This window comes from Pholcus phalangioides, unplaced genomic scaffold, assembly GCF_987345545.1.
Source record: "Pholcus phalangioides strain wild (caught in Gottingen) unplaced genomic scaffold, Ppha-v1.0 ptg000024l_1, whole genome shotgun sequence".
Lineage (NCBI taxonomy): Eukaryota > Metazoa > Arthropoda > Arachnida > Araneae > Pholcidae > Pholcus > Pholcus phalangioides.
In genome coordinates this window covers 18723002-18734652 of record NW_028301616.1, presented here as the reverse complement: position 1 = coordinate 18734652, position 11651 = coordinate 18723002, and the positions used below count along the sequence as shown (strand labels likewise).

Below are 11651 nucleotides of genomic sequence, written 5' to 3'. Positions count from 1 at the left end.
AACATCTGATTTTCTGCATAAAATAACTACAAGTAGGAAAAATATATCAAAATAAAAATAATTTTACAGTTATGATGATTTAAAATATATATACAAAGAGACTTTTTTGTAATTTCTTGATAATTCATAAAAGTTGAATATTCAAACGAAGTCACGGTCGTCCGTCCGTGATCGAGGTAAACAAAATTTTCTTAATCCCATGTGGTTCATCCGTGTTGTCACTTAATATTAGAATCATGCCGAATCATCATAAAAAGCGAGGTTAGTCTTTATTAAACAAGATAAATTAAATTTTATAAAAATTACTGTTGTGTACTTATTGTATTATTTTATGTAAAGAAATTTTCAACCTTGAGTTGCGAGCGTGTCCCTTGTCCCATGAGTAAGAAGCTGACCACCCCCTCCCCTATTTTTGTTTTTTTAACACTACAAATTCATTATTGAGAGGTTATAAATGACGTGGAGGCACTTCTATCTAGATGTGGGTCCAAGAGAAATTCTGATCCGGGGACCCAGCTCCATATCACTTGGTCACTGGGAAAGCTCTACCAATTTAACATTGGGTGTGTCTATCTTTTCTTCATACTGTTGTTGTGTTTTCCTTCCCTTCAAATCAGAGTATGCAGGTAACAAAACAGCTCATGCGCCCCGCTAGTAAAACAATGCGTAGCATTATAAAGTTACAAGTTCGTGCCAATGAAATGGTCCTATTCGGTTAATACTGCATGAAAAACAATTGCTCCCTGTAAAACACGGCTTGAGGGTGCAGACAAGGCCTGAGGTCGCAATATCAGAAACAAAAATCGAATTTATCACAAAAGAGGCAAGTGTGTGTTTTGATGCCTTGAGAAGCAGTCAAAGGCAAAGAAAGAATTCCAGTTTGCTCTCTTGTCCAAAGACTGGAGCACCAAAACCCCTTCTCAATCCCTCAGTTTCTCTTTTTTATCTTGAGAACCTCTTGGAATAGGTATTTTGGTGTTAACAAAGTTCAACTATGTCAAATATTTAAGAAATCAATAATAAAAAAAATTCAGTCCTAAAGAAAGAACAATATGATGACTCAAGGACGTAGCGGGGGACTTGGGGGGTGTGGTCCCTCTCCAAAATGTAAGAAAATGACCAGAAAAGAAAAAAGATGGCCAAATCTATTGTTCTATCACTTATCACTTTGACAAAATTTCTGGCTACGGGATCAATTAGAGCTGTGATGTGGAAAAAGTTATCTGGCATAACTAAAAGTGGTGAAATAACTTGAACAAAAAACGGAACAGTTTGTTTGAAAGCAGAGCATATCATCAAGCACTTTCTGTTGGTTAATAAGGGTGTAACAGCTTTGAATCAATGAAAAAACCATGCTTGTCCCAGAGCCCCAAAGCAGAATATTTAGCACTGTTCTGCGATGAGCCTTCAGCTAACTGGAAATGTTCTGCGGTAAAAATCCCTATTCAGGTAGTGTTTTTTGCACTTTTTCTCAAAATTCTTCCAAATTGTTCTGCAATAGCGGTAATTGTTCTGCGACGTACGTCACAGATTTTGGTACATTCTGCTTTGGGGTCCCAAAGTAACCCCCCCCCCTCCAAAGCTGAATGTTTTGCATTGTTCTGAAACAAGTCCTCGACTGACTGGAAATGTTATGCCGTAAAAGTTCCCGCAGAGGAATGTGTACGAGGTGCTTGTATGGTTAAATAGTTGTAGTTCCATAATAGTATTATAGAACTAATTAAAAGTTCCCATAATAGTGTTCCAGATTGTTCTGCAGTAACACTTATTGCTCTGCTTTGTATGTCACAGATTTTGGGATATTCTGCATTGGGAACTACCCTAGGCTAAAGCCATTTCAGCTTCCCACCAGGGTTGTTTTTAGGGGGTGGCACATGAGATCTTTGCATTTGGACAGCAGGTGAACTCAAGCCGCCCCGCCCCCACCCTACTGCTTAGTTGCAATTGTCTTGAAGCAGAAATTTGTGTATCTTCTTGAATACTGAGTGTTTTAAATCTTGTGAGTTTTAAAATCAGTTTTATTATTGTCTCTAGTTTTCATTTTTGTAAGGTTTGATTTTAGTTTTTTCTGATATGTTGTGATTAATAAGTGACAGTTGGCATCCATCAGCTGTAAGGGAAGTTGCAGATGCCCATCTGGAAGATGGTTGAACAAATTGTGACTTATCTATTTGTATAACTCATTAATTTTCTTTAATTTTTTGTTGAAGCATCAGATTATAATCCTTTATTTATCATTGATTCTCTCCCACCCACCAGCAAAACTCGATAACCCGAGAAAGTTGGCAATTATAAGGGGATATCGAAAAATACTGAAAGACAAGAAAAGCAAAATCAATGCACCTTCAAAATCGCATGCAGAAAATTCAAGTAAACCTTACAATAAGTAAAGTATATTTTCTTTCTTTTCCTTTCTATTTTAGATTGATAATAAAATATAAGCCCCAACTGGCAAATTACGCACTTAGTTGCTGGGGAAAAGAAAATCAATATAAAAAATATAATATTGAGAAAAAGCCCATAAAAATGTGGTTCTAGTAGCCCAAACAAAACAACCCGATAGCAATAAATCGGGGGTGGGGGAAGCTGGAACACACTGCCTTCAAAAAATAGTATTCAAATAGTATCAAATTCATTTCAGTATTAACAGAGCCTAGTTACATCTGGAATAGTTAGGCCTATACCCATAATCATACTCATTTTACTTTGGCATGCTATTTGATTACATCAAAAATTTAATGTTTTCTAATGGTGATAAAAAATAAAAAGCTTTGATGATATTAACCAATTTTTAGGACTTGGTGTGTGAGCAAAATGTTTGTTATAAAATTTGGCTTGTGAAAAGAACAATTCAAAGCCAGTAATTTTCTCCCCAAAAGTTAGTCCATGAACAATTGTGAATGATGGCAAGGTACAGAGTGTACTTTAACTTTATTGTTTTATATGTTTTATTGAACAATTTTATCCAATCCCAAAGAGCCAAGAGATTAAGCCCAGGTCTAATATGTTACTTGCTTGCTGTACCAAAGAACTCATCTTTGTATCACTCCCGAATATCTTTGGCATTAGAGCGAATGATAGTTGAATGGAATGCCTGATCACCCCTTGGCCTGAAATGTTCTAATAGCTTCATGAATAATGACTAATGTTAATTATCAGTTTTTTTTTTTCATTTCTATTTTATCACAGATATAACATGTAATGATTGATATGAGCAGCTTGTATTAACTGTGTCAGGTTTAATAATTGTACAGTCGAATCCTGTTTTAAAGAATACCATTATAGCAAAAATCTCGTTTTAACGAATACCATTATAGAAAAAATCTCGTTTTAACGAATACCATTATAGCAAAAATCTCATTTTTACGAATACCATTATAGCAAAAATTTCATTTTAACGAATGCATTTCCAATCCCCCAGATAAGTTTACACAGGAACAATGGAAAGACTTGGACATCCTTTATAATGAAATTTCATTATAAAGAAGTGATTTCCCCAGTCTCTTGGAGTGCATTATAGCAGGAATCAACTGCAGTGTGCAATTTATGTTCTAGATGTAGGCATGAAAAATATGACATGAAACTTGGATTGTTTTACTTTATGTACTTTATATCATTATCTCATATTCATTCATTATATCTTACTTTATATCATGGTTTTTTTTGTAATGAGATTTTTTTGGATTTTCACAATTTTACTTTTCAGTGATGAAGTGAAATTTCTTTTATTTCTTTAGTCAAAAACCTCACACATCCCTATTCTCACAAGCACTTGAAGAATATAAAAATAAACAAAGTGTCGCTCAATGGAAAAGAGAGGTAAATATGATATTGCAATCCTGTTGTCCTTTATTTGTTGTATAATCAATTTAATCCTTTTAAGGAACTCAAACATTCATCACAATACACAATCAGTTTTTTCTTTCTCTGGAAGAAAAATTGTTCAGTTTAGTGTAACTAAGTCAAAACTTTGCAGTTCTCATGATCAACAGGTTGTTTGCAGCTATAAGCAGTCTTTTCCTCAGGGAGCAGGTAGACTTTCAAAGTCATACATACATAAGCAGAAAAATCAAGGTATCTGGTACTTTCACTTCCAATATAGAAGACATATGGCAGCACTTTTCAAACACAAAATGTGCATATTTGTGACACCATTAAATGTGTTAAAGTCTTACATATGCTCACAACACTTTCTGGCATTCACCAGTTTGTTAGAAATTCCCGGAGGTGCATATATGGTTTAGTAGTAGTTGTAAGAGTAGTCAATCTTTGTCAATAAAGTTAAAAACAGTAGTTTTCAACAGCTTTCCTGTGGGGATTTCTTGCCAATCCAAGAAACACTTCGCCCTATTCATGTAGCCGCTACATAATTTTAGACTTGGTTATTATAAAATACCATCGCCGTGTTGGTTTTTTAATTGACAGCCATCAACAGGTCTGCTAATTATTTAGCACTAGCAAAAATACCTGAGGATGCCTTGGTTTTCTCCATGTATTGAGAGCATTAAAGAAGTGACAAACCATTGTAAAGGGATTGAAGTGACTGAAACACATTGTTCGTGAACCAAAGTAAACATTCCAAAAGTCATTATTAAGGCTTACAAACCATTGTTGCCCAACAGTTTTTTGGCTGTTTCAAGTGTTTGCCCAGCTCTGATGAACTTTTAAAGTAGCCTTGCGTTCAAGTTGGGTCCTGTTTGGTATACAGTAAAACCTCATTACAACGATACTCGATATAATGATAAATTTTTCTCTACACCAATATTTTTTCAAATCATCTTTGTAATTGCCGGTAGTCTAATGTTAAACTCCTATTTATACAGCGATATCATTCTCTACAACGATATTTTTTTATATTTTGCTCAAAATCACCTACAATACATTTTTAAATTCCTCACCTATGTTTGTTTTTTCAAAAGTGTTCAATAGCATTAGTATTTTTCACTATCTTCTCTCCAAGAGTATTTATTAAGTTGCCATATAAAGCTATTTTCTGTGTAGTACACAAAAGTGCTTTGCGGTAAACTACTTTACAGTTTTACTACTTTACTTAGTTTTATTGATCAACTAATCAATTCTTATTCTTTGTGGCAAATAGATACTTATGAATGTATTTTAAGCTGACACTAACAACTTCAATTCCAAAAATATACCAAAAACAGCATAAATTTGGTGGCAACTGATGATAATGCTATCTCTTTATATATATATACGGGGTGATTATAAAAAAACTATCCCGACATATGGGCCCCTAACTATCATACCATTCACAGAAACTGAATGAAATTTTGGCATAAGGTATTTTGAGGTATGTGCTCAAGAATGATATGGAAAACAACAGTGTTACTCTAACAGTTACGGTTACAGTGAGAAAATTTCGAAAATATCAAATGGCAACACCAAGTTTTTTGTATTGGAATGTGATCTCCATACTGAAAAACACTAAATGGTGTTGGAATGGCACCTGTAGCACGAAAATCCCCAGAGCTAGGCAAGGAAAAAGTAAAAAGGACTTTGCCGTGCACCAGAGCATTAATGTTCGTTTCATTCGTCACACTGTTTCTTTGGCTGAGATCCCAGCCTGATTAGTCCTCCACAAGGCCATGTGCAAAATTTGTGAAACACAATAAAATGCTTTATTTTATGCTGCTTCTCTGTCCTTATTGGTTGTCCTCACTTTTAGCCTATTTACTGCCGGTGATTTTCATGCTACAGTTGCCGTTCGAACGCTATTTAGGGTTTTTCACAATGGAGATCACATTCCAATACAAAAAACTTGGTGTTGCCATTTGATATTTTCAAAATTTTCTCACTGTAACCGTAACTGTTAGAGTGAAACTGTTATTTTCTATATCATTCTTGAGCGCATACCTCAAAATACCTTATGCCAAAATTTCATTCAGTTTCTGTGAATGGTATGATAGTTAGGGGCCCATATGTCGGGATAGTTTTTTTATAATCACCCTGTATATATGTATAAAACGATAACCCTTCTAAAATGATATTTTTCATTCTCCATAGAGTATAGTACACTGTTGATAATCCGGCTGTGCATTAGTCTAACCCGTGCAATAATCCAGCATTTTCTTTCCAGTTCTTGTGATCTCTCACCAAACCACTTTTTTACAGGAAAAACATATGCTGGTAAACTTGTTCCACAAATATACAGACAAGATGATGCTTTTATTTTATTTATTTTTTTTTTGTTACAGAAAAGAAATGTACAAATTGATTATGCAAACTCATTACAGTAAATTTATAAAATATACTTACTCTTTCCAAAGCAGAATGTTTTGCATTGTTCTGCAATGAGCCTGTGGCTAACTAGAAATTTCCGTTGGTAAAATTTCCCATAATAGTGTTTTCTACACTTTTCTTATAATTCTTATAAGATTGCTGAGAAGCGTTAATTGTTCTGCGACATACCCCGCAGATTTTGGCATATTCTGCTTTGGGGTATATTCTAAATTCATGTATGGAGTTCATTTCTGGCTTTATATGGCATTTTGTTTATAAAAAATCTGGCATACCCCTGGTCTGATATGTTCCAGATTACCAAGAGTCTACTGTGTCATTGTATCAAGGTTTCCACTGTATATAGATATATATTCCTGCCGGTCCAAGAAATTGAATACCAAGAAATTGTAGAATTAGAACCAGAGCTCATCGTATTGACAGAATGTTAGTCTGATCGTGAATTAATTTCAAAAATATTTATTGCATGTTTAATGCCCCGATTTGCTTGCTGGTATGAAACGTATGCCTGACATTTTTTTTATCTTGCAGTAATATTGCCAGACTTTTAAAAAAATATAAAATGTCCTGTTTTTAATCAAACTTAGTTTAATACAATTTTTTTCCCATTATCAAAAATAATCGAATTAGTATGTTTACGTTGAACGTATAATAATACATTTTTGTTAGACAGGAAACTAATCATCCTTTGAATGTCAGTTCATCAAAATGTTTTCAACAGTGTTTCTTAATTTTGAATATTCAAACAGGAAAGACAGAGAGCCCAAGAGGAAAGGGTCAAAGCCATAAAACAGTACAAGGAACAGAAGAAAGAGCGATTCAAGAAACTTTCGCAAAGGACAAAGTGGGGTCAACCAGCTATGAATCCTAGGATAGAGCTGCTATTAGAAAAAATTCAAAAGAGCAGCGGCTATGAAAGTCCTGATAAATGAGTTGATATGTTTTTGTAAATAAATCCCCTAATGGTTTGTGAGAAAAGGACTATGTTTATATCTTGTTTTTGCGAAAGTTTACCTGCTTATTTTGCTTTCAGATCAAAATTCTGAATGATATAGTCATCAAAATAGTGTTTTTCTTTTATTACTCTATAAAAACAATCTCTTTGGTTTCAACGGTCTTGAATGCAATGCAGTTATAATGTTTATTGAATGTTCAAATTATTCCACATTTTAAATAAAAAACATTTTTTTATGTTAAGAGAAAAAGTTCTCTTACGGACCCTATAAGCTTCTGGAATGGTAAATGGAAGTTTTTAATCTTAAAGTGTTTTGACACATGATGGGTGATCTCTCTCTATGGAAAAAGATTAGTATCAATGGACCATATCTCGGTGACCTGGGATTCCCTCTCTACAGTACTAGCCTTTCTTTCTGACAAACCAAGCGCAACTTCAGTCTATCGCCATGGGCGATTCACTACCAAATGAGTAGTAGCAACAGTGTGCATATATACCTAATAGTTTAAGTGTGTATCCAGTGTTGTTCCTGAATTTTATTGCTGCTATGTATTTTTCAAACTATGAGTATGCCGTTTAATCAATAAGTGTAATGATTACAGAACTAGCTTGATACTTCCCTACAGGCTGTTCAGCTTTTCGGCTACTACTATTTTTTTTTTTAATCAGCTGTGTGACTTTTTTCAAGGGTATTTTGGGTTAATATCCATACAAGCACCTCATACGCATTTCTCTAGAATTTCGTTCTAATAATTCTAATAAATTAGTACTACATGTCGAAATGTGTGTTCTGAGTGTATGTGTGGCCTTAATGTATTTATGGCCACATTATGTGCCCCAAAGCAGAATGTTTTGCATGGTTCTGCAATGATACCCAGCTGAAAATGTTCTGCAGTAAACATTCCCATACAATGGTGTTTTTTCAATACACTTTTTTTTTTTAAATTCTTCCAGATTGTTCGTCAGTAGCACCAATTTTTCTGCAATGTACGTCGCAGATTTCGGCGTATTTTGCTTTAGGGATTATGGGTTAAGAACCTGCATGACAGCAATATTGACTAGTTCAGTTATTTCTAACTTTTTGAAGATCGTTTCTTTTCTGATCTACGGCATATCAAAGAAACAGATTTTCTGCATATTAGTGCCGAGATGAACTTCGGAAATACAGTATCTAAGTTATTTCTCTCCACTGGGAATGAACCCTCAGTCCTCAGCGCACTTGCCCAGTATGTAAGAGGACCCATGATCGATTCCCCAGTGGAGAAAAATAATTTTTATTTCCAGAGTTCATCTTGGCACTAATATCCGGAAAGTCTCTCTCTTTGATATTTTTTTCAATGTATTGCCAATATAATATTGGAATAGCTGGCATAAATTTATTGCCATTCACCAGATTTTTTTTACAACCATTAATTTGAAGTCCTTCATAATATAACCATGCTAAGAGAGGCTAGAGTTTTCCACTTTATGTACAACTCTGGTTAGATTAAATTCCAAAATTATGGTCTTCCTTCAGCAATAAGCAGCTTTACTTGGTTTTTCTAATTCTTTTTGGTTAATTTAACATTGATGTTCAATGAATCTTCCATTGATCTTGTAGCCAAAAGGGCGATCGCCGCATTTTAGAGCCGAACCGGGTCTTTAGCTGGTCAGCTTGAAATTCTCGTTTGGGACGTCATGTCGACAACATTTAGTAGCCGTTCAAGTGAAAAAAAAAATAGGCTTAAAATTTGGGTTTTCGACTGCACACCTAGAGAGTACGCACATCCTCTCAATCTTTGCTAAGATTTAAAAACTATATTTCTAGGGATATGGGAAACTTTTATGTATTTCTAGGCATATTTATATCTCCTACTAGGGTCAAAACTAGGTCCTTGGTCGGCAGGGACAAGCACGCCCTTTTCTCTGTAATGTCGAAGGAGCGGTTAAATGGCAGGTAAATTCCAAGCCCGTTCTGATACGGTGCTCGTTGCACCAGACCAAAGGTTCTTAACTTCTCCCAGCCGCGACCCAAAAAAACTAATGGTGTGAACTACTGCATCCATCTACAGCGATGTTTCTTTGGTATGTAGAGTACCATCGTTATATCGAGGTTTCGCTGTACAGTCGGCCCCCCGTATTCGTGGTTTGTTTTTTCCTTTATTGGAATTTTCTTTTTTGCAGCACCCATAAACCGTCATTCATGTGTTTTGTTTACAAAATTTGAGGATGGCTCGCTAATGACATTGCTGTCATCACTAGAGCCGTGACAGCACCCAATAGGGAAACAGTCAGCTCGGGTTGACCACAATGTGCGCTACAGGACACAACCATTTCTACAGAGCCAACTGAAAAGACTATAAAAGATATTGTCACGTTAGCGAAACAAGTGGGTAGGGAAGGGTTCAGTGATATGAATACAGAGGAAGTCGAACAGCTAAATTAATAGCAATTCAGAGGTATTGACCGAGGAGGAATTAATGCAGTTGACTGCTCCTGAAACTGAAGCGGTACCAGATGAAGAAAATCAAGATAAAGAAGTAGAAGACAAGTTTTCACCATGAGTAACATAACGGAAGGACTTCGCACGTTCAAATCGGCAATATATTATTTTCATGACATGGATCCCTGTATGGTACGTTCTTCACGTGTAGATAAATCGGTAGAGGAAGCCTTGTCATTATGTTCCAACATACTTGATATGAAGAAGAAACGGCAAATAGCAATCACAATGTTCTTTCAAAAAACATCGGCAACACACACACACAATCGCTGCACCCTCTTTTATATTCCCTTATACCTCTGCGTTACCCTGCTCTTCTCATGCCGTTTAATAAACGAGATATACAAGAAAAAACGATGGTTTCGGTTATTCGTGGATTTCCCGTATTCGCCCCGGAGCGTAACCCTCGCGAATACGGGAGGGCCGACTGTATTACAAACAGTTATCTCTTAATTCACGATATCCCTCCTGCGGAAAAAAACCGATGTTATGGAAATGTTATGAGCAATTTTTATTTGAAAAATTATATTAAAAAAAGTTGATTGAGTGATAAAAGAGTTTAAATAAACCTTCAAAAATATGCACATATTCTTAGAATTCTTTGATTTTATGCATTTATATACATTGATGCCAAGGGCGTAGCGGGGGGGGGACTTGGGGGGTCTGGTCCCCCCCCCCCCGAAATGTGAGAAAATGACCGAAAAAACTGAAAAAGATGGCCAAATCCATTGTTCTGTCACTTTGGTCCCCCTCCGAAATGAAAGTGGTTCCCCCCCGAACGAAATTTCTGGCTACGCCCCTGATTGATGCCAAAATATGCAAATGCATATGCAAACATTCATTTGCATTTAATTTCGGTACTATGAGAAGAAACCATGGGTAATGCCCTTCAGGGCGGAACTAGGATTTTTGCCGTCCCCACAACTTTAAATGTCGATAATTTTATAAGGTGTTCTTTGTTCCCCACCTAAAAACTGCCGCTTCCTAAATTTTGCCGCCCGGGGCAGTTGTCCCCTTTGTCACTCTTCCCCTCTCCTCTAGTTCCGGCCCTGCCATCTCTTCCACACATTTTATTAACCCCTGTTACATACATAAAAAGGCAAAGAAGTATAGTACGCTATTGTGATACAAGGATTTAGATGCGTTGTAGGTGAACTCTATGGCTTCGAATATTCAGGCTGTTGTGGCCTTTGTGAATGAAAGCTTATAAAGGGCTTTATTGATAGAGATGCAGCACATGACGAGCTTCGATAGACTAACACTGAAGCGACGTCATTCATTGTTGTAAGCGTATGCATTTAATTAAGCAGATTATCCTCGGTAGAAATACGTCCATAAAACTCTGTGATCGCGTATCATATACCAAATAATCTTTTTTCCCCCGTTTAAAAATGTTCATCCGGAAGCGGTACACAATTGGCTTCCGCTTCGAACCGGACGTGAAAGGCGGTTTAGACGGCTACAAAAAAAAAAAAAGTTGGATGCTCTGAATAGACAGGAAAGCAAGGCCAATGTACTGACTTTACAGAGAAAAAAAAAATTTGTAGATGGACAAATGCGGGGGCTGGTACCATTGGTGGTTTGTCCTTTATTCTAATGCATTGTCCCGTATAGGTTGCTGGTACACATCGCTGGTCATATTATTTTTATCTTTCTTTTTTGGTGGATACCAGTAGCTTCTGCCCTAAGCTAGGTTCGCAAAGGGACAACCGTGGTTTCAAACGCGCAAGTTCATCTTATCATTACTAGCTTTTGTATAATGAATGTGTTCTTTTTTTTGTCTGCCTATGAATTTTTTGTCAATGACGGGGGTACTCATCTTCCCTGAATAGGTGCGGCTATATTGCCTTTGATGTACATCATGCACGTTCGACCCGCGGGCCAGTTGTGGCCCTGGCAATCATTTAATGTGGCCCATGACCTCGAACTTAACGTTTGTGAAAATGAACTAAGTGGCCA

General features: G+C 36.2%; 1 protein-coding gene across 1 annotated transcript; it reads left to right on the top strand.

The window, feature by feature from the left end:
* The first annotated feature begins 164 nt into the window (after positions 1-164).
* Positions 165-7236, top strand: LOC149068898 (uncharacterized). Its single transcript, XM_089251158.1, has 4 exons — positions 165-261; positions 2260-2386; positions 3738-3819; positions 7005-7236. The coding sequence occupies exons 1-4, from the start codon at positions 237-239 to the stop codon at positions 7185-7187; spliced, it is 417 nt and encodes a 138-aa protein (XP_089107284.1). The 5' UTR covers positions 165-236; the 3' UTR covers positions 7188-7236.
* The last annotated feature ends 4415 nt before the right edge of the window (positions 7237-11651 follow it).